General features: G+C 38.4%; 1 protein-coding gene across 2 annotated transcripts in view; it reads left to right on the top strand.

The window, feature by feature from the left end:
- The window catches only part of Crybg1 (crystallin beta-gamma domain containing 1), a 196,893-nt gene that overhangs the window by 87,328 nt on the left and 84,973 nt on the right, over positions 1-24,592 (top strand). Inside the window, exon 2 of one of the 2 annotated variants that reach the window (XM_046430597.2) lies at positions 7,092-7,200. In XM_046430597.2, coding sequence (XP_046286553.1) covers positions 7,092-7,200 — 109 coding nt within the window. Of the gene's footprint in view, positions 1-7,091; positions 7,201-17,246; positions 17,562-24,592 lie in introns of those variants that run through there. The other variant, XM_058575313.1, reaches the window with a different exon arrangement.

Genomic DNA, 24,592 nt, shown 5'->3' with positions numbered 1-24,592 from the left:
CCTCAGGCTAGCATCATTCTGAATGGAGAAAAATTGAAGGCATTCCCTCTAAAATCTGGAACAAGACAGGGATGCCCTCTCTCACCACTTCTGTTCAACATAGTTCTCGAAACACTGGCCAGAGCAATTAGACAGACGAAAGAAATTAAAGGCATCAAAATAGGAAAAGAAGAACTTAAATTATCACTATTTGCAGATGACATGATTCTATACCTAGCAGACCCAAAAGGGTCTACAAAGAAACTATTAGAGCTAATAAATGAATTCAGCAAAGTGGCAGGATATAAAATCAACACGCATAAATCAAAGGCATTCCTGTATATCAGCGACAAATCCTCTGAAATGGAAATGAGGACAACCACTCCATTCACAATATCTTCAAAAAAAATAAAATACTTGGGAATCAACCTAACAAAAGAGGTGAAAGACTTATACAATGAAAACTACAGAACCCTAAAGAGAGAAATAGAAGAAGATCTTAGAAGATGGAAAAATATACCCTGTTCATGGATAGGCAGAACTAACATCATCAAAATGGCAATATTACCAAAAGTTCTCTATAGGTTTAATGCAATGCCAATCAAAATCCCAACGGCATTTCTTGTAGAAATAGAGAAAGCAATCATGAAATTCATATGGAAAAACAAAAGACCCAGAATAGCAAAAACAATGCTAAGCAGGAAGTGTGAATCAGGCGGTATAGCGATACCAGACTTCAAACTATACTACAGAGCAATAGTAACAAAAACAGCATGGTACTGGTACCAAAACAGGCGGGTGGACCAATGGTACAGAATAGAGGACACAGAAACCAATCCACAAAACTACAACCATCTTATATTTGATAAAGGGGCTAAAAGCATGCAATGGAGGAAGGATAGCATCTTCAACAAATGGTGCTGGGAAAACTGGAAATCCATATGCAACAAAATGAAACTGAATCCCTTTCTCTCGCCATGCACAAAAGTTAATTCAAAATGGATCAAGGAGCTTGATATCAAATCAGAGACACGCCGTCTGATAGAAGAAAAAGTTGGCTACGATCTACATACTGTGGGGTCGGGCTCCAAATTCCTCAATAGGACACCCATAGCACAAAAGTTAATAACTAGAATCAACAAATGGGACTTACTCAAACTAAAAAGTTTTTTCTCAGCAAAAGATACAATAAGAGAGGTAAATAGAGAGCCTACATCCTGGGAACAAATCTTTACTCCTTACTTCAGATAGAGTCCTAATATCCAGAGTATACAAAGAACTCAAAAAATTAGACAATAAGAGAACAAACAACCCAATCAACAAATGGGCCAAGGACCTGAACAGACACTTCTCAGAGGAGGACATACAATCAATCAACAAGTACATGAAAAAATGCTCACCATCTCTAGCAGTCAGAGAAATGCAAATCAAAACCACCGTAAGATACCATCTCACTCCAGTTAGATTGGCAGCCATTATGAAGTCAAACAACAACAAGTGCTGGCGAGGATGTGGGGAAAAGGGTACACTTGTACATTGCTGGTGGGACTGCAAATTGGTGCGGCCAATTTGGAAAGCAGTATGGAGATTTCTTGGAAAGCTGGGAATGGAGCCACCATTTGACCCAGCTATTCCCCTTCTTGGTCTATTCCCTAAAGACCTAAAAAGAGCATGCTACAGGGACACTGCTACATCGATGTTCATAGAAGCACAATTCACAATAGCTAGACTGTGGAACCAACCTAGATGCCCTTCAATGGAAGAATGGATAAAAAAAATGTGGCATTTATACACAATGGAGTATTACTCTGCATTAAAAAATGACAAAATCATAGAATTTACAGGGAAATGGATGGCATTAGAGCAGATTATGCTAAGTGAAGCTAGCCAATCCCTAAAAAACAAATGCCAAATGTCTTCTTTGATATAAGGAGAGTAACTAAGAACAGAGTAGGGTCGAAGAGCATGAGAAGAAGATTAACATTAAACAGGGATGAGAGGTGGGAGGGAAAGGGAGAGAGAAGGGAAAATGCAAAGTACATACAAGAGGAAGTGAGGGGAAGGGGAAAAATAATATAAGGGGGACAAACGAATGTCAGTAGAGGGGGCAGAGAGAGAAGAGGGGAGGGGAGGGGAGGGGAGGGGACAGGGGATAGTAGAGGATAGGAAAGGCAGCAGAATACAACAGACACTAGTATGGCAATATGTAAATCAATGGATGTGTAACTGATGTGATTCTGCAATCTGTATATGGGGTAAAAATGGGAGCTCATAACCCACTTGAATCAAATTGTGAAATATGATATATCAAGAACTATGTAGTGTTTTGAACAGCCAACAATAAAAAATTAAAAAAAAAATAAACTTAGGAAAGAGAAAATAATCTTGCCATTTATTTTGCTACCAACTTATTCTCCAGGGAGAAAGGCAATTTGGCTTTTTAAAGTAAACCAAATAAAAAGAAAACATAAAGAATAATTAAATGAACTGGCAGATGTTCTACTTAAATAAGTCTGAGCAAAATCAAGTGTTTAACCCTGAGTCTCATTCTGACAGCATAATATATCTGTGCTTAAACAGGGAATTACAAAAGGTTATAATTAGCAAATTAATGAATTTTATCCTCTGCTAGACTTCAGTATAATTGGAAGCATTTACGGATTTTATTAACCCAAGAGGTTATTATTCTTAATAAGTAACCAGTAGTGACTATTTTCAAAGGAAACTGCTTACATTTATAAATCTTAAATTTCTCGACAGGAAATCATCCTTAGCTTTTTCTTATGACCACCTATGGCCTACTGGCAGTGAAATTAAAGCTTACCCTCTTGAAAATAAAAATTAACAAACTTTACAATTATCCTTTACTGATGCAAACATTTAATAAAGTTGGCTTTTAGACTAGGAAGAATTAACCATGTTTAATTCTATATGGAACTATTAATCAGAACTGAAAATATTGCTGCCCACTTGGTGAACCTCTAGATCTACTAGACCTTATATTCTTGAGGGTCAGGCATTGGGTTGTTCTCTTTCTGTACTTTCATGTCTGACACAATGGAAGACCCTCCAGACTGTAAGCCCATACTTTCTGTGTGATACAAAAAGAAGGCTGGTTTCAGGAGACAAAGTTGTCCAATAAGTTTGCTGTGAGTAGGATTTCTGTAACTGACACTCTAAAGAGAAAGAAGAAAATACTCATGGGGCCAGGCATAGTGTCACATACCTGTAATCCCAGTGACTCAGGAGGCCAAGGCAGGAGGACCACAAGTTCAAAGCCAGCCTCAGCAACTTAGCAAGACTCTAAGTCACTTAGTGAGACCCTGTCTCAAAATAAAAGCATAAAAAAAGCTGGAGGTATGGCTCAGTGGTAGAGTGCCCCTGGGTTTGATCCTCAGTACCAAACAAAACAAAACTAAAAGAAAAGAAGGGAAAAGGAAAAAATAAAAGCAAATGCTCAGAGGTGGCCTGAGCCCCTTGGCTCTCCTGAAACTGAGTTCTGCTTGTGATGTGCTCTCAGCCCATGCATCTCTTGGCCTTGCCTCACCTGCCAGCCAAGTCCTGGAACAAACAGAAATAATGGCAGCTGTGACCAGGTGCCCGGCAGCACTGCCAGTATCTGGGTCACTAGGAAAGGGAAGTTAGCCAAGACCTTGGCATTCATCTCCCTCAAAGGCAGGCCAAGGGTTACTGAATACACCGCCCATGGCATTTCTTATCTCAGAATCATGGTGAAGCAAGGACCTTCCCTGGAACTCTCTGACCACTGATGAAGTAAACCAACCCCCCAGTGTCATCTGTACTTTCCCATCTCAGAGAATGAAAAGCATAAGAAATGTCCCTTGGATAGAGGCGAGTCTTGTTTACTCTGTAAGTCAGGCGGGTAAGCATAATTCAATATGCTATGATTTCAAAGTCATAAAAATCTACTTTGACAACTCAAATTCAATCATCTCTATGTATCAACTCCACCTCCACTAACAGTGTAGAAAATGTGGGGAACATGTTTCAAGACAGATCTAGGAAGGAGTCAGGACACACCAGCATTTCCACCTGCTCCCCACTCCTTCCTTCTTAATGGAAGCCCAGTTTTTTCAGGTGCCCACTCTTAGGACAGCAGGGTCCTTTGGACCTCAGCCTCAAAAGAATAGGTCCAGTGACTGGTTTGGCGTAGGCATGACAAAAAGTGGCTTTATGACAAGCAATGGCTTCTAGGGAAGATTTCAAATCACTTCTAAGCAAGATATATGGGGAGAGAAAATCCTTTTATCCTCTGGAATTATCCTACCTTTATGTGATATCTCGAACCAGAGCCACCACTGAATTCATCAGCAATTGAATAAACTGATTAAACCAGTTCAATCCCTCTTCTTGTTTTATATGTATTAATAAATTTTGGTTTTATCAGGCTTCTCTGGGTTGGACTTTGCAATATTTGCAGGCAAGAGGATCCTAAAATAGACGTAGGGGTTGAATCACAGTAAGTAAAATGTGCAGAAAGAGCACCCTGTCCAATCATTCAGTGTGGAAATACTAGTAGGAAGAGGATTCCTTTTCTAAGTGCCCATCTCCACGATAAAGCTCAGGAAGCCCATGTGGATCCCTTTCATCTCTGCAGTCTCTTGAGTTATTTAATGGTCACATTTTTTTTTCAAAAAGAAAAAATATTAAGAATGGCAGTCTACACACACACACACACACACACACACACATTTACTTTTTAAATGTATAAGTCCACAGTGGTTGGAATAAACTTTCAAGTTCAAAGGGTCTTCTCTTGCTTGCTGTTTCTCTTGGCATATCTGTGGGTGGAAGGACGGATGAACATTGTGGTTTAGGGTTAGTGGAACGATGAACGAAAATAGATTTTAATGCCAGGTGTCATGGCTGGGGAGGCTGAGGCAGGAGGGTCACAGGGAATGCAGCTTAAATCAGTTAAATTCTGATTTAACTCTATTGCCTTAATGTACTAAAAAGGAACATCATATATATATATATATATATATGATAAATATTATGTAATATTATTATATAATTTAGTATATGTGATAATCTATAGTACAATTATTATAAAATTTATTTATACAAGCTGGGTGTGGTTGCACATGCTTGTAATCCCAGTTGATCAGGAGGCTGAGGATATATCCATGGTGGGTCTATAATACCTTCCAACATTAAGGTACTTCTCAATTGTTACCTAAATTCCCTTGAGTGCTTATTTAGGATATAAAATGTTTCAAGAAGTGAGCTCTTAAGAGTGGTTACTTAGACAGAATGAAATTGTGTAGCTTTTTTATTTTAATTCTCACCTATACTGTCCAAATTATTTTTACTCTGTGTAAGTATTCCTCTTATAGTACAAAATTTGGAGAAAGACAAAATATAACATATTGCTGCTAACGTATCTTCATGTTTTATATAATGCAAAGATGTTGTATTGGGTTTTGTTGTTTTGGTTTGGTTTCTTGGTACTGGGGATTGAACACAGGAGTACTCTACCATCATCTCCATGAACTACATCTCCAGCCTGTTTTTTTGTTTAGTTTTGTTTTGGTTTCATTTATTGTGGTTTGGTTTTTTGTTTGTTTGTTTTTTTGTTTGCTTGTTGGTTTTTTGAGACAAGATCTCTCTAAGTTGCTTTAGGTTTCGCTAATTATTGCTGAGGCTGACCTTACACTGTGATCCTCCTGTGTCAACCTCCCAAGTCACTGGGGTAACAGGCATATACCACCACAATTGGCAAGCATAGTATTTTTTAAAATAAAGATACAGAAGATAGAGTTCTCCAAATAGTGCTTATCCATAACTCCCTTTGTGATATTACCATGTTGATTTGTATCTCCTTGCCTTGAAATGTTAGTACTTTTCCCTCTTTATCTTTTCTTCCTTGGCTCATTGTAGATATTCCATAAAACGTTCGGTTTCTCCTGTGAAACATTGAGGTCTTCAATTTTTAATTCTCTTTCTACTTCATTGGCATTCTTGTTCGAAGCCTTGAATTTAGGCATGGGAATGTAGCTCACACCTGCCCAGCATGTGTGAGGGCTAAGGTTTGATTCCCAGGACTGACAAAAAAGAAAGAAAAAGAATGGAGAAAAAGAAAAAGGTGAAGCCCTTGATCTTGCTCCAGCATCTTTATTCCAGCCTGAATTATATTGGTCTTTAAAAAAATTATCAAGCTGGGCATGGTGGCACACACCTATAATCCCAGCAACTCTAGAGGCCAAGGCAGATGATTACAAATTCTAGATCAGCCTGGGCAACATAGCAAGTATCTGTCTCAAAATATAAAATCTTTAAAATGGCCTAGGATAAAGTTCAATGGTAGAGCACCCTAAGTTTAATCCCCAGTACAAAAAAAAACTCTATCAGCCATTGCTTCAGTTATGATGCTCAATTGCATATAATATACCCAACTCCAAGTGCCTTAAAGAATAGGGCATTTACTGTCTAACACAGCAGGAACTTTAGGTACAGGGCAGTTTAGGACAGCTTAATTCAATCCCTCAACAATGTATTCAAAGGTTTAAGTTGCCATCAGATCTCCGCCCTGCTTTCTCCTTAGACTATTCTCCTTAGGCCAATGCCACTCATGGCCATAGATGGCCATCATACTCAGTATGCACAGGCATGACGCAAGCCTTCAGGGAAGAGAACCTGTTTCTTCCTGTGAATCATCTTTTAAGATAGAGACTTTTCCAGGATTCATCCAGCAATTGTCCCTCACGTCTCATTGGGCAAAATTGCACCAGATAGTGGAGCAAAGTATGAACACCAGAGGGTCAGGGACACAGGCATCAATGTGGTGATGTCAGCAAGAGGGACAAGCATGGGCATATGCTTAAATCAGTCACTGGTATGAGGAACAGATCTCGAAATTAGACCAATCATGGTTGACTACGAGGGCTGGACAGAGTTTCCTCTGACACACAAGGAGGATGGGTTTCTGAACAAAATCATTATTAGCAAAGAGAAATGTGTGTGGGGAGAGGTTGATGGGGGTTTCAATAAAGGAAATAGTTTTGGGGTAAGCAACCAACCATCTATTAGAAGCTAAGCATGGCGGTGCACGCTGTATGCCAATGACATAACTATTTCTACTATTTTTATAGAGCTTTGAATATACCTGATGAAAGCCGACAGGAGTTCCAGGAACTTACCTTGCACACTGCCAGTGAGATGGCTGGTCCCTCACCTATAGAATCTGGGCTGTTTAAAAAGGTAAGACTTCATTTCCAATATTTTGCTCCCCAGAAACAAACACTTTAAAAAATTAAAGTACTATAAGATAACCCCTGAGTGAAAAACATGTACTTAAAAGGAACATTTTATATATATATATATATATATATATATATATATATATATATATATAAAGTATACTCATATATAAGATAAATATTGTGTAATATTATATAATTTAGTATATGTGATAATCTATAGTACAATTATTATAAAATTTATTTATACAAGCTGGGTGTGGTTGCACATGCCTGTAATCCCAGTTGATCAGGAGGCTGAGGCAGGAGGATCGCAAATTCAGAGCCAGCTTTAGCAATTTAATGAGACTGTAAGTAACCTGTGAGATCCTGTCTCAAAATAAAATAAAATAAAAAGGGTTAGGAATGTAGCGCAGTGGTTAAGTGTCCCTTGGTTCAATCCCTGGTACTAAAGAGAGAGAAAAAAGAATTTATTTATACATAATAAAACTATTATAAGATAACACTTTTATTATATATTTATTATATATCAGCAATAAGATTATATATCATATATACTAATGGATGAGTTCAATCTGCTCTTTGCTGCACCACCCCACCCGCCTTCTTTCTCACTATCCTGAGTGCCCTTTAACTACTATGTACTTTTCCATACAAGCTATGCTCTAACATGAAGGCACACGAAGTAATACCACATCAATATTTGGAATTAGTGGTTCTTTCCCATAAAAAGCATTTACATTTCTTCCTATTATATATAACACATGTAAAAATGTTATTATCAGTGTTTACTTCTAAGTATCTAGATGTTTGCACAGAAACATCTGATTCTGATTTAACTCTACTGCCTTAAAAGAAAAGCTCTCCCCAAGCGGAGGTGGAGCAGTGCATTTCATATGATCTGCATTCATTCACTACTCACACGCTCACCTGTCTGCCGGAGAGGAGGAGGATTTCCTAGTTACAGTGGGAGGGAGAGCTGCCAAGCTTTGAAGGTTAACATCTTTATTCTTACAGCTTATAAGATCAACAAGGGTTAGTAATGAAAGGTATTTTGTTAGAAAGAAATCCCCTATGCATGCAAAAGACATTTGCTTTGGTAATGCTATTTATTGAGTTAAAAAAATTACTTAGTGTAAGATGAAAGAGTTGTGGGTATCAGTTGCATGATAGGAATATACTTAAGACTATTGATCTATACAGTTAAAAATAGTTAAGATGGTAAATTTTATGTTATTTTTTCCACAATTAAAAAATGAAAATTAGGCTTGGGAGAATTAGCTCACTGGGAGAATGTGTGCTTAGCATGTGCAAGGCAGTGGGGTTCAGTCCCCAGCACCAAAAAGAAAAATGGTTTTTAGAAAATTATTTAGTAATGGGAAGCAAGAAAAAAGACATGGTAAGGTTATTAGCTCATATTTTATGTTTCAATAGAACCTGATGAAAGTGGATAGGGAAATTCCAATACAGAATGCTTTCTAACTAAAATTGCATAATATCAAGGAGAGCACTAAAAATGGGAAATTAAATTTTATAAAATGTTGAAATAAAAAAAATCAAATTTAAATTAAAAAAATTAAATAACCTGCCTTCCTGCACTTTATATTTACTTTCAAATTGATTTATTATTTTATTCTTCTCTCTTTATAAGAAGTAGTTTAAAACTGCGAGGAGAAAACCCTGATAAACCTAGTCATAGGCCCCTGCTAGGGTTTCAAGTTATTTCTTATATTTGTCCTTTAATAACTATTCCTTCTATCATTTAGGAAAAAAATAACTCGGTAGGTATAGTGCAATTAAATTTCCTGTTAATTGCTGAAAAGCAGGAAGTAATTTGTGGCAGCATTCAGAATTGGGGTAAAAATTAAAATCCCCGAGGAGAGTGGCAACAAAGGGTCTGCAGTACCCCCTGCCTTGTTTGTCAGTATAGCCACAGGCGCCCACAGTCTCTTCTTCACACTACCAATGTGGGTTCAGTCTCAGCCCAGGTTCATCCTCCCTGGCTACAGCCAACAACCCTGGTTGCTCTGTCACGCACAGGAGTGACTCTGAGGCTGAGCCTAGAGGTCAGGGAGCCGGGGAAAGGGAGGCCAGTAAGTATACCTTGTGCTATGGTTTGGGTCTAGAACATTCCCCAAAGTCTCATGTATTGAAGCCTTGGTCCTCAACGTAGCATTGTTCAGAGGTGGGACTTTGGGGGAGTGATTGGATCATGAGGGCTTGGACTCCATCATTGGATTAATCTATTCAGGGATTCATAGCTGAATGCATTTTACTGGGAGGTGGTGGAAACTCCATAAGGTGGAACCTAGTTGGAGGGAGTGGGTCCTTGAGGGAGCACTATTTCATCCCAGGCCTCTTCCTTTCTCTCTGCTCTCCTGCCACCATGAGGTGAGCAGCATCCCTCTCTGTCATGATGCTCTGCCGCACCACAGGCCCATAGCAAGGAAACCAGCCACCCATGGGTTGAATCTGTGAGTCAAACACCTGGAAATGACAGAGGCTTGAAGCCACACAGAGATGAACTGGGATCCCAGTGCAGGAAGGAGCCAGAGCAGGTAGAGAAGGGCAGGACTCCATGAAGGAAGTGACAAGGGTGGAGGGTGTTCAGGCTACCCTGTCTCCCAGTTTCACCTGGAATAGGTCAGCCAGGAACTGCCCCTACTATCTAGGCTGCTTTCACACCCTCCCCCTCGGGGATGGTCCACATACCGGCAACAGGAAGAACTGGCTTTGAGGTGCTTCTGGGTTTGCCTGTTGTCTCCTCTCCTGCCCTGCCCTCACTTCCACCCCCTCCGGTATCCTTCCATCTGTCCCTTTCCCTCACTCTTTCTCTTGATCCCTGACTCTCTTCACCTTTTCCCCTCTGCTGTCATTCCAGGGCTGGAGAAGCGAGGAGGTCCCCACTGGTATGTTGGCCATTGCATGTTTCTTAATATCCTGGCTGTAAGGGACAACTGGGCAATTAGTTCAGCAGCACCAGATCCCCCCAAATCACCACCGTGGCCAGTATTACTAAGAAACAAAAGTTGATTCTGCTTAAATCCTGGTTCATAACTATGATGAGTGTCAGGGTGCCAGGAAACTGACCATACCTTCCAAATTACCCTTCTTTTAGTTCACTGTTCCCAGTGAGCCTCATCATTTCCTGGAAAGCTCAGATCTGCTGAGGTAGTTTTTAGGGGCCACCTGCAGCCTTCCTTCCTGGACAGAAAGCCACAAATTCGTCTAAAGATTCTTCCTTGAATTGATCAAGTCCTCTGAGTTACACCTATCTATTCCAATTAATATTCAATTTTTAAATTTGCATTAAAGTTAAATAATTGACATTTCCCCAATCAGACTTTACCTGCTTTTTATATCTGTTCTGTTACTGAATTTGTTTATCTATTTTTTTTGCTAATTTTAACATGTTATAACAGCATTCTTTAAAGATGGTAATAGTATATAGAATCATTCCATTAAAATGAGAAGACATTTAATATACTTGCTTGTGTAAACAGAAATAGGATTTATAATTACAAAAATAATATTGCCTCTTGAATACAACAACTAGGAAAAAAAGTATAACTACAAATCAGAATGTTACTAGAATTTAAGTCATAGATAGGAAAAGTTACCAGGGATTGTAAATTTATTTATACAAAACAATTTTTCCTTTAAGTGGCTGTGTGAAATATTTAGTCAATTTAGAGTGGAATATGTGTTTATTTTTTATATTCCTTTTCTCTCTCCCTGTTTTTTTCCCCTCCATAGTGAGGATTGAACCAGGACCTCACGCATGCTAGGAATGAGCTACATTTCCAGCCTTTTAAATTTTACATTGAAATAAGGTCCAGCTGATCTCAAACTTGAGATCCTCTTCCTCAGTTTACTGATTAGCTGGATTAGAGGTTTGTACCTCTAATCTGGCTAAGTATTTTTTTCCTATATAGGCCATTATTTCATATGAGAGAAAAGCATAACGAAGTAATTTCATTAAAGGAAAACACAAAGTATCATGTGTGGCAAACATGAATTGAATAACTCTTTGCATATAAGAGAGAATATTGTAGATTATTTAGTATTTTATTGTATTTATTTTCATCTATGTACTTACTCTGCTACATTTACTGTTTAATTCATTTTGGTAATGAAAATATCTTAATTCCACTCTGGAGGTATTTCCAGGACATGAAGGAATACTCTCTATTAATTAAAGCATGTCTTTAAAAAGATAAACAAGCATACTGAGCACTGTATTAATAATTAAAATGTAGCATCTTCAAAGAGTCTCGAATTATCTTAATGAGAATTTCAATGATTTCCAGCATAAAAATCTTTTAATCCCTCTTCAGTTCTAATCATTTATTTTGATCTAGAAAATTGTATGTGACTGTAGTGATTATAAGTGAAATTGTCAAATTTTCAATCTTTGTGGATCCACAATAGAATAAATGGCAATTATTTGATTAATTCAAACAGAAACCCTATTTTTACTTTAGCCATTTGGACCTTTTCCCTCTTGATGCCTGGATAAAATATCTCTATTTTTCATTTTCTACAAGAGTGTGTGTGTGTGTGTGTGTGTGTGTGTGTGTGTGTGTAAGTGTATATTTTAAAAAGACAGGTAAGCCCTCCTCCCCTCAAAGACAAAAGACAAAAGTAAGGGCTGGGGATGTGACTTAGTGGTAGAATGTCTGCCTAGCAGCACAAGGCCCTGGGATCAATCCCCAGAACCTTGCAAGTAACTAGACTCTGTGGTGAAGAGAGATGTTGCCACTAGTGTCACACTTTACAGAAGTCACTTGTCTACATCTCGGTCTTCTGAGGTATATTTCCACCCTGTGATGTGGGAGACATCTGTGAATCTCCAGTCTCACTCTTGCGATTGCGATGCTCCTAAATCTGCTTTATTCTCAGCTATCTCCAAGATGGTCCTACCACCATCGAGTTTGCCAACATTAACATTGCCCAATTAATCTCCAAGTGGTGTGTTCTCCAGTTTCTGGTTGTTCTAGTTTAGTCCATAAGTGTAACAATTCAACTTGACAAGCATTTTGGAGATAGCAGGAGAGAGAAACATTTTCTAATAATTTCATTTTTCATGTTTCCCTTATAATTGTTCCTTCTTCTTCTTCTTCTTCTTCTTCTTCTTCTTCTTCTTCTTCTTCTTCTTCTTCTTCTTCTTCTTCTTCTTCTTCTCCTTCTCCTTCTCCTTCTCGCACTGGGGATTGAAACTAGGACCTCACCCATGGTAAGCATGTGCTATGCCACTGAGCTGTATCCCCAGCCTGTATTGACTCCTATGAGAGGTGTTTTATTCCTCTGTCTATTTCCCTTCCTACTCTCATTATTTCTCTCTTTTTTTTCTTTCTTCATACCTACTACACATAGGTTCCCTGGTTTTTCACTGAATGTCCAATCCCCAACCACATCTCATTTCTTTGAACAAAGTGCATTCAAATATAAAGCACTTAAGAAGCCTCAGACTCATTAGTCCTGCCCCATCCCTGCCGTATCTCACGGGTCATAGGGTATATCCTCTCCACTGATGGGCTATGCCAGGACTCTGTACCGCACCATTGATCAAGAGGTTCCCACACTGTGTCTTAAGTCACCCACACTGCTAATCTAACCAAGGACAGTTCTAAAATCATCCTGCAAGAAGTGAGACCTCCTGAAGTCCAACCCCAACCTTAGTGCTGAGACTGAGGCATTTATTAAATAAGGTTTGACCTTCCCCACAGTGACTTATTTCTAGGACTTCAGAGCATCATCCTTCTGGACAGCCAACACAACATTCCACTTTCCTGTTAGGACTTCATTTTAAATTATCTGTACCTTTTAGTGTTGTGATCAGAGATGGCTGAGCCCTTTGGCCTACCTTGTCCTGAATGACTGCTTTCATTCAGTCAAATCTTGCCTTCATCTCACCCCACTGTCCTGTCATCATAGATAGGTCTAGTACCTGGCTTCAGTATCTCAGCCATAGATGTCTGTGTAGCAGGAGTCTCTGGGCTCTATCTCTACTGATTTAAAAGGCTGAATACATTGTTGGGGAGAAGGGAAAAAAGAGAGAAATAAATGTATAAGCATTTTATATTTTGTATAAAAAGGCAGGGAAATAAAACATACATTTTTTGTAGTTACATTAAGAAACTATGGAAGTATACATTAAGAACTAGTAACCTGGGGCTGGGGTTGTGGCCCAGTAGTAGAGCGCTTGCCTCACATGAGTGAGGCACTGGATTCGATCCTCAGCACCACATAAAAATAAATAAGCAAAATAAAGGTATAGTGTCCATTTACAACTTAAACAACAACAACAAAGAACTAGTAACCTAATGTCTGTGATGGTGTAGAGGACATGAATCGGAGATACAAGCTTTTTACTGTGGACTTTTTCAGATTTTCATTTTTGAGCTCTCTCAAAGTATTGCCTATTCAAAACATTTTTGAAGACGGAGAAGCAATTTGAGCCATATTGTGATTAAAGTTAAATTGAAATGGTTGAGGTAGGGACTGAGGCTGTGGCTCAGTGGTAGAGTGCTCACCTAGCACGTGTGAGGCGCTGGGTTTGATCCTCAGCACCACATAAAAATAAATAAATAAAATAAAGGTATAAAAAATCACATCAATCTTAAAAAAAATGATTGAGGTATGCATGCATAGTTTTTTACGATACTCTGATTTGTTGTAAACTGTAATAGTCCTGATTGCTTGTTTAGAAGGGCTATTTTTGTTCCCGTTTTCTTAATAGTCAGTTCTATTGCCTTTACACAGATTCTTCCCATTCCTTAAAAAGTCCTTCCACTTTATTTTTCTACGTGTCAGGTGTGGTGGTGCACACCTGGAATCCCAGCAACTTGGGAGGCTGAGGCAGAAGGATTGCAAGTTTCAGGCCAGCCTTAGCAACTTAGCAAGACCCTGTCTCAAAATAAAATTAAAAAACTTCCTTCTACTTTTTGCATTCTTGCAGACTTCTACTCATCCTTTAAGATCTTGTCCAGATAGTTTTTTTCTTTGTGATCTCTGCCCCCCAAAATTGTTCTTCCCCCAATACCATGCCAGTTACCTTGAGGGTGCCTGGAACTCAGCATTTATTATTATTATTTATGTCTCTCTTCCTGCTAGACTCTTACTAGATTAGGAGGTCCCAGGGTCAGATGGCATTTATAGATAAGAACATGATTTATAAATTTTGCATGAATGAGATACATCTGTTCAGGTTTTGTTTTTTTTTTTGTCTGTTTGTTTTTAGAAGAAAACAATGGGCACCATTTCAGCTCCAGTGTGAATATTATTTTTGTTTAGGTTTTCACAGGTAGAGCAAAAAATCTCAACAAACACATGTGTACATAAATAAGCAGTGCGTGGGCCCCAGAAAAAGAATGGGGCAGTTTGCGACACACCCTTCTCCTCCAGCACTTTTCTGTGGGATTGCCAAGATCCAGGTGAAAACAGGGAGCACTTCTTTGTCTCTGAAAAAGCCTGACATCGCTGCAGCAGAGCTGCCTTTCCATACATAGGAAGTGTTGCGGTTGAGCATCGTGTATGCTGGAGGATATTGCTTTGGTAAACTGAGTATGAGCATTATAAACAGTAGGATTTGGTATCCAAGTTGTTTTTCTCAAAGGCTAACTATCTGATCTTGTGAGGAAAAAAAAGATCGATAGCCTATGTACAGCAGGCTTTGGAAAAATCCAGGTTATCTGTATCGACCAGTGATACTTTCCACTTGAAGGTCACCAGGATGAAAAGGAGATTTCAGGGATTGATTTGATTTTCCTTCCTTCTCAAGTCCACATGTTGTCTTCCTTTGAAGTAGTGATTATGGGTGCTGATTATTTACATATGTATAAATAAGAATATAAACATATATCAGCTAGCCCATTTCCTGTGCTAACTCAAACTAGAAGTCTTTGTCTGTGATTGTTTTTCTTCTAATTATTATATTTGCTGCAAAAAAAATGTCCAACTGTATTGAAAGATACAAAATAAAGACTTAAATCTCTCCTCAGTCTGAGAGGTAACTAGTTTGTATCTACCCTTTAGTGCTTTATGCATATGCATCTATATAAGCAGAAACAGTCCATTTGTGGGTTTTTGTTGTTGTTGTTTCATTTTGGTTTTAAACCAGAAAGGATCATACACTATATACAATTCTCCAACATAAAAAAATATTTATCCAGACGCAGTGACACACACCTGTAGTCCCAGCGACTTGGGAGGCTGAAACAGGAGGATCATATATTCATAAGGCCAGCCTTAGAAACTTAGTGAGGCCCTAGGCAACTTAGTGAGACCCTGTCTCAAAATAAAAAGTGAAAAAGGGTGGGTATGTGGCAAAGTGGTTAGGCACCCCTGGGTTTGATCCCCATTACCCTTTACCCCCCAAAAAAAAATAAAAAAGAAGGAAAAGAAAATCTTTGTGACCATCAGTTCTATTTAGTATCATAATTATGCCTTTATTCAATTGCTAAAATAGTATCCCATATATATATATAATATGATAGATACACTATCATTGTTTTCTAGTCTTTAATTATACACATATAAGTTGTTTCTACTTTTTTTCCTTTCATAACACTGTCTCTATGTTTTTTAGATCATTTATTTCTGTGGACTGAATTCCCTAAAAGTGGAATTGCTGAATTAAAAGTATGCATATTTTAGAATGTTGTAGATATTATCAAATTGTTCATAAAAAAGGTTTTATCGGCTTAAGGATCCCAACGGTGAATGACTGAACCTACTCTCCTGTCACTTCATGAATGCTATCTGTAGTCCGCCTTTTTATTGTGCCAATCTGTTGGCACCCCATTATTTAAATTTGCAGTTCTTCTTTTAAAAATGAGGTCGAGCTCTTTTTTATGCTTATTGGCTATGTGTGTGTGTGTGTGTGTCTGTGTGTGTGTGTGTGAATTATCTTTCTAGTCTGTGGGTTTTTACTTTGGCTTGTATTGCTGAAGGTATTCTGATAAGGTATAATCCTTGGTATTTAGAGTGGATAAAAGTTCTGTTTTCATATGGATTATTTCATCTTTTTTGGGGGGTGGGGGGTTACTAGGGCTTGAACTCAGGGGCATTTGAACACTGAGCCACATTCCCAGCCCTATTTTGTATTTTATTTAGAGACAGGGTCTCACTGAGTTGCTTAGTGCTGTGTTTTTGCTGAGGCTAGCTTTGAACTCTCGATCTTCCTGTCTCAGCCTCCTGTACTGCTGGGATTACAGTCGTGCACCACCGCACCTGGCCTATTTCATCTTCTTTGTATTCTTCTTGTCTCCTGATTCACCTTAACTCTGTTATTCAATCACCTTTAAATTTGTTGTGTATGTATGGGAGACAAGAGGTTAAGTGTGAGAGAGAGAGAGATGCCGAATACTGAGAATGCTTTTCTGCCTTTACTCTAAAAGGGGTATCAGAGGAGAGAGGGAGCACGAATAGAACTTTGACTTAATATTATGGTCACTCTACTCAGAGGGAGTAAATGAAGGTCTCAGAAAAAAAACTGAAAGTCTCCTCCTTACTCACCCTAGTTTCACTTCCTTTATATTCAAATTAATTTCTTGCATATAAAACTAAAATTATCCACAACTTTCTTAGACTTAAACCATCAGGGATTGAAAATAATTAAATTAGGATCGTGTGTCCAGCTCCAGTGGAGACAGGTCCCTCTCCTCCAGGAACACCTAGGTGGTGACCAGCATGCCTATTTGTTGTAAGGAATCGCTAATGATTCTAAACCACAGGGCAAATTCAAAGCTTTATGTAAGTGGTAATTAGTGTTATTGTTCTCTGACATCCTTAAATTTCAAGCTGAATTCCTACTAGCTCATGCAATCCAGGAGAAAATTAAAGCTCTAGTGACATCATCCCCATAATAAAGAGGAGTCACTAGCCAGTGATGCTCATTTGCTTTCCTGAGTCCATCAGGAGAGGCTCTTTGCATCATTTTGGCTGGAGAGATGAAAAAGTCAGGGTTTGTCTTCTTTTGAATTGATGAGGGTCTTTCCTAATTATAATAGAATATTTATTTTGATCAGAAATCCCTTGTTGAGGGTTCCTTCTTTTGTCAAGAACAAAGGTCCCTGGCTGTGCCCATTTGGGACTATTGGAAGGCTATTCTGGCTGCTTATGTAGCTGGGGATACTACTTGCCTTCTACAAGACTTACTATTCTCTTTTGGAGAGAATCTGAAGGCTGATCCAATCCAGCACCTCAATGGGGGGTCGAAACTGCTGTGGCTGTGGCTGTGGCAGGTGTAATGGGTGTGCCAACAATCGCAGCAGGAGCCTTGACTCTCGGCGTAGGTGTGCTGACACCCGGAATAGATACGAAAATTCCAGAAACAGGTACTATGACCGGGATCTTGAGGTAAGTCATTGCTGAGAAAATCCTCTGAGTCATTGATATCTTTCCAATACCTCTGTAATAATGTTGAATATGATTGTGGATGAGTGTCTATTACTATTATAGATAACGTATTGACTATTTCAGTATCAGATACTTGAGAGTATCCTGACCACTGTCTAATAGTATATTCATTTAGCTCTTTCCTCCCTCATTAAACACCCCCCACCATTGTTTAGCATTTAATCAACAGTAAATGTCAGATAATACAGTTCCTGCTGGTTACTGTTCTCCACAATTTAGCCCTCTCTAGATAAGGCTTCTTGGAACTTCCAGTGTTAGGAAAACAATCAAACTTCTCTCAAAAGCCGCTTTCCTTTGGCCTAGGCTTATTTGCAGTATACCAACTTTGGCAATGGATTAGATGATAATAAATCACATAAAGATGCCTTGAGGGGCTGGGGTTATGGCTCAGTGGTAGAGTGCTCGCCTAGCATGCATGAGGCACTGGGTTCGATCCTCAGCACCATATAAAAACAAAATAATGTGTCCACCTAAAACTAAAGATGCATAAATATATAAATATTTTTTTTAAAAAAAAGATGCCTTGAGAAGAGAATGATTACTTTCAAATTCCCAATCAACAGCTCAGAATTACCTTTCATATACCAGATTTGACAGGTCCTAAGGTTGAGAGGTGAACCAAGTTCTTCATCCTGATGGTTTCTCATTATCCTAGACTCTGTTTGTAAAACCAGTGTGTTGTTTTAGTGTTAAATCTCCGTGCCACTCTGCATAATATGAGGTGTCCATCACCACCAGCCTGAACACACCTTTGATGCCTGTTCATCCCTCTCTTTACCTGTAATACTGTATATTTGCTTTGTCCTGCACACAATATCTTTGAAACTATTGGATGGAATGTGTAGAATGTGTGTCAGCCTTGTTTGTAATGTGCTCTCAGGAAAAAGCATCCCTGTAAACTTCTCATCTATTCTTTTTATTTATTTTTTCTTCTCAGGGTACTGATTAGAATCTAACCCATAATTTGGTCAAAAAGATAATTGATTCAAAATGCATATATGTTTGCATGTTCTTGCGTGTGTTTAGGCACATATATATAAACACACTTTTGAAAATTATCTAAATGGGGAAGTGACAGTTGAAGGTGGAATAAAGCATTTGGTGTTGACAGTTTGTTGACTGCATCATTTAGACCCTTTTAGTTGTTTCTTGTATTCAAGGGATTTAGTATTTTAACTATTCTGTTTATTCTCATGACTATTGATTTGACCATCATTTCTTCTTGGTTTGATTTCCCTCTGCCTATGTGCCTGATGACTCTCTTTTTTAGAAGCTTTAGTCAAATACCATGTACAGAGAAGCCCAAATGTCAATATTCATGTCCTTTTCTAATTATTGGTTAATTATCAGCCACCAGGGGATATTTTTAATGATTTTCAACCAGCAAAATAGAAGAAAATATCCAGAAGAACTGGGGAGGAAGTAAAATTTGTGATTAGAGGACATACCAATAACTCTAACGTAAATGCTTAGAGCCTTTGTGACAACTTGTGATCATGAGAAATGTCTGTCTGTGCTTATAACAAATGAAACCAACAGGAGTAATTCCAAGGCCACCTGCATGATTTGGTACACATCAGACCTCTCTAACCTAATGCCCTGCTTGCCTTTGAATAAAGATCTTAGAAACATGAAAGTTATTATGCTGTCCACCAAGATGATCCAAATAGGAACCCTAAATAATGAGGAACATTTCTACTCTTTGATTTTGCTTTATTAGAATCTTAAAACAAAGATTGCCCAACTTAAAAAGTAAGAGAGGGCTGGGACTATAACTCTGTGGTAGAGTGTTTGCTTAGTGTGTGTGCAAGCCCCTGGGTTTGACCAGCAGCCCCCCCTCAAAAAAAAAGGAAGAAAAGAAAAGAAAGTTAGAGAAGTAGGGACTGTTTTGACATTGATGCTAGAATTTTAGAACTTTTGATTTAAAACATCTCCCTATTAATGATGATGCTATTCAAATGAGTGCCATTGGATTCTCTCCTCAACTTTGCCCAAAATAACTGAAAAGAATATCAGAATACTTCTTCCAAGTGTTAACTTCCAGAAGTTTAGGGAGTTAGGTAATGCTTCACCAGTTTGTATATGTTAATTCAAAAGTTTTTTTTTCAGATATTTCACATAATAATAATATATTATAAAATTTTTTTTAATGTTTGTTTTTTTTAAAAAACCAAAAAAACCAAAAAACCTTCTTTGGCTTTCTTCCCTTCTGTTTTTTGAAATGTGTGTGGTCTTACAGATTGAACCCAGGGTACTCTACCATGGAGCTGCATATCAACCCTTTTTTTATTTTTTATTTTGAGGAAGGGTCTTGCTAAGTCGGTCAGGCTGGCCTCAACCTTACAATCTTCGTGCTTCAACCTCTCGAGCAGCTGGAATTACAGGTGTGTGTGCTACCACACCCAGCCTCTATTTTATTTTTAAACTGTACTAGTCCTAACATTTATTTATCTTTGAAATTCTAATTTAATATCCTATTTCAAGAGTTTTCCTGAGTTCCCATTTGGTATTGTCTGATATCTTCCATTTTCTCATGGAATTTTATAATATCCCAAGTAATTTCTCCATATTGTTATTTAGAAATTACAGCTCTCCTAGTCAGTTAGCTTCTTCAGAGCAGGGAACATGTGTCTTATCACACCTAACACAGTTCCTGGCATATAAAAGACACTCAATCCAGGTTATTACAAAGACTGAAAAAAATGAATTATAAAGCACTGAACATAGCTAATGATCAGAGCTCTGATTTTGGCTCTTCTGTAGACCATTTGTGTTGTTTTATGTCATTTGTCCATTCTAGGCATCAGCTTTTGTATCTGGAAATTAGAGGATGGGAGTTAGAGTAGACAGTCCCCCGTGGAGCCCTTGGCCTCCAGGGCAGGTGCATCAGAGATTGCAGCAAGAGGAAAGAGGGAGCTGGATAGGAGAGGAGCTTGAGCCTGTGAGCTTCACATCATGTCTTCCAGGATAAGAGATGCTTGATCATATCAGTTTTTGACATGTGACTGAAATCTTTAGATTTTTATTGAATAAAAAATTGTAGTACTGAAAAAAATTAAAAACAACTGTACTAGCTTATTATAATGAATAATATTCTTCTACCTCTTATTTTCTTATGGAATAGTTTTACTAACTCATCTCATTTTATATTGCCTTTTAAAAGAAATCTTAAGGGCTGAAGTTGTAGCTCAGTGGTAGAGCATTTACCTAATATGTGTGAGGCCCTGGGTTCAAGCCCTAGTACCACCACCAAATAAATAAATAGAAATTTATCACATTGTTGATTATCACTAACTTGTAATTTATATCATTTCCCCATACAGTTCTTTTTTTGCTCTATTTTTTTTAACCTGTCCAACTTATCTGTTGTATTTTGTACATATTCTTTACAGGTGACCTAGCTATGTCTGTTGGATTTTTCTTTCCTTTAGTTTATAGAATCACTCTTAAATTTAATGAATTGTTTTGCATTTTTATTTTTATCTGTACATTAGCAATCTTAAATATCTACATTTATAACTGCCTTCTAGCCATTTGTAAAGTCATGGAATAGAGTGACATCCAAGCAGGAATTTCCGGGACAGGGAGTTGTTGAATAAGTTCATATGTTGAGCTTTCTCTCTTGTTAGCTGATCTTGCAATGCGTTGTCTTCTCTAGCTTCATCTTTTTAAAAAACGATATTTGAAATAGCAAATGTTTTCAAGATTGTGAGTAAATATTCATTGACTCTCACCTGAAGAACTAAATGGAGTCATATGTATTTTTATAGCATAAATAGCAGTGAAAGAATTACTGAGGGGATTACAGGAGAAAATGAAAGAAGTGCAAGAATGTCAAGTACATAAAATAAAGGAAGGGATTTAGATATCTGTGTGCTCAGCATTCATTCAAAACACCAGAAATCCCTAGTGCTTCTGCAATTTTAATGCTAACATTCTGCCAATGGCTTATCCTTTGTTCCTTATTCAGTAGATGTCCTATTTATTTATTCATTTCTTACTTGTTAATGAGATACCTTGGGAGTTTCTTCCTTCAGCAGAAATGGGAAAGAATGAAGGTGCTTGCTGGAACTACACTGGCTAATTCAGTTACATAAATTACCAACAAAATAAGATGCAATATATCAGTAGCATTTAATACTACATTGTTTTATCTTACACTTAGGAAAGGTATCAGGATCAAGGTGTCACTTGAACACATGAAAGGATAAAGTAACTTAAGAAGAATGTGTTTGGCTGGAGAGAAAGGTTTAGGAAGGAAGCTTAGGAAGTAAAATTTTTTTTTTTTCAGGAGCCTTGGGTGGGGGCCAGTCATTAAATTCAGGCAGAAAAGTTGTTATAAAGTCTCGAGCAAAAAAAGGTATTTCAAAATAAATGAAATATTTCGGAGACAGTGGTATTGGTCTTCCTGACATGATGGAAGGATTGAATATAGGAAAATAAATTTGAAAACAGATGGGGACAGAATTCCAGAAACTGTGCTGGTGGCTGATTAAGCAATACAAGCTTGGATTGAGTCAGAGTTTGTTGGATGGAATGAAGCCAAGAGATTGGATGATAGATCACATGCATTATGCAAGCAAAAATGAATGGAACCAAAAGATATTAAGATTTTTACTTCTGGCCAGGCACTGTGGTCCACGCCTGTAATCCTAGCAGTTCAGGAGGCTGAGGCAGAAGGATTGTGAGTTCAAAGCCAGCCTTGGCAACTTAGCAACTCAACAAGATTCTGTCTCTAAATAAATATATTTTTTTAAAGGGCTGGGGGTATGGCTCAGTGCTTAAATGCCCCTGAATTCAATCCCTGGTACTGCCCTCCACCCCGAAAAGATTTTACTTTTGAAGGGTAACCAATGAAATTCTTCAGAAAGGAAACTGCTTTCAGAAGGATATCTAGTTTTTTGTTTGTTTGTTTATATGTATGCTTGTTTTAGAAAATGTTGGCGTTGAAGCAATGACTTGAAAACTAGCTAGAAAGTTTTAGAATGACAGAGTACACACAGAGAGACAAGAGAGCAGGACAGAGAAATAGATTTGGAATATCAGCAGAACAAATTAGGAGCTGAAGATTTTCATAGGTTTTTGTTTGGGGCAAATTAACATCAAAACTTATTTGGCAGCTGGGCATTGTGGTACATGCCTAATAATCCCAGCGACTCAGGAGGCAGAAGCAGGAAGATTGCAAGTTCAGTTAGAGGCCAGCTTGGGCAAGTTCAAGGCCAACCTTGGACACCTAGTGAAATCCTGTTGATTTTTTTTTGTTTGTTTGTTTAAGGGGAGGTAGTGGCTGGGGATGTAGCTCAATGGTAGAGCATCCCTGAGTTCAATCATCAATATGGGGGAGGAGGGTACTAAAATTTGGCTACAAAATCTGACCTGCACTGATAAGAGGCAATTTGTTGTCTTTAATTATTCCACTTAGAGTGAAGAGCTACATTTTGCCACCACAAAATCAGTGTGTAATGCTATAAGTAGACACTGTCTTTCTAAAATCTGAAGATTAAAAAAAAATACTTGTGGTTTCATGGAGCTCTTCATAAGAGATTGTGGACAGGTAAAGAAAGAATGGCAGTGAGGGATCTTACAGAATCCTGAAGAACTGGAAGTTGTCTATTAAGTGTTGAATAAATGATGAGAGACTTATAATGAATGATGGAACCTAAGAAGAGAAAAATAATATTCACACAAGTAGAAAACAAAACACAGATGAGGAAATTCAAGAAATAGGTGAAAGGGATATTGGATTTGGCAAGAAGAAAAACATTGCTGAATTTATACAGTTCTTGAAGGATAGGCAGGTGGGCAGTACAACTGGAGAGGGAGCCCCAAATTTATTTACAAGTCCAAGGAGAGGCAAAGCCTAGGAGGAGAAGGCTAGCAGCTGCCAAAGGGAAGGGAAGGGTGACTTGTTAAAAAATTAGGCAGTTGTAGAAGCAGAAAGGAGCAAAAAAGGAGATGGGACTGTACTAAAAACACTTCAGAATGAGGGAATAATTTGGAAGGTGCACATTGGTTGAGAAGAGGATCTTGAGCACAGATAGGTAAACATTTTGGAGAGAATACTTCTTGCTACACTAAGAGGAAGTTCAGAATGTGAAGTTGGCACAAGAAGAAATTCATGCTGCAGAGTCACGTTATTTATGGAGAGAGAGATAGTGACTCCCCCAAATTGGGTCTAGAGCCTGGCACAGTGACACGTGTCTGTAATCCCAGCTACTTGGGAGGCTGAAGTAGGAGATCACAAGTTCAAAGCCAGCCTCAGCAACTTAGCGAGGCCCTGCTCAAAATCAAGCATAGAAAGGATGGGGCTGTGGCTAAGTGGTTAAGTGCCCCTGGGTTCAATGCCTGGTATACTCCTCCCCCGCAAAAAAAAAAAAAAATAGGTCTGGGGGATTTGTGATTGAGAAGATTGTGGTTTTGGAACAACCATTAACACAAGTATGGAAGGAAATCAACAGGTAACTTTGACTGTCAAAAGGCCCAGGAAGAACTAAATGCCACAAATCTATAATCCGATTGTGCAAAGTAATGTTTGGCTATGACTACTTATTCAACATGTTCTGGAATGTCCTTTAAAAAAATTATGTCTTTTTATTCTCCCAATGACATATGAAATAATACAAAATGATCATTTGTCATTAGTTTTCCCAAGAATGAGCAAATACTTGCTGAGAGCCACAGCAAGTCGGAATGGCCCCTGGCATTTTGCCAATAGTATTGGTTGAGAGGCAAGCCATTAAGATGATGTTGGATTGATTCAATTGTATATTAGACCTTTACTGTCTGCCTCAGCCCGCTACTTTGGAGTTCTTGCTGGGATTCCTGGAGAGTTTGCATTGGTTGGGGAAGTGCTGGAGGAGGGATTTCCGGTTGGTGTTTCTTGGAGGAGCTGTGTGGGTGGCGTTAGGGAGAGTTCCCGGGGAGCGTGTGTGGAGTGTGCTGGTGGAGTTCAGAAATAAAGTTTGTTCCCC

The sequence above is a fragment of the Marmota monax genome, unplaced genomic scaffold (genome assembly GCF_021218885.2).
Source record: "Marmota monax isolate L192 unplaced genomic scaffold, Marmota_monax_Labrador192_F-V1.1 WCK01_AAM20220418_F8-fsc00013, whole genome shotgun sequence".
NCBI classification, from domain to species: Eukaryota; Metazoa; Chordata; class Mammalia; order Rodentia; family Sciuridae; genus Marmota; species Marmota monax.
Note: the sequence above shows the minus strand (reverse complement) of the source record. Positions and strands in the feature narration are given on the sequence as shown.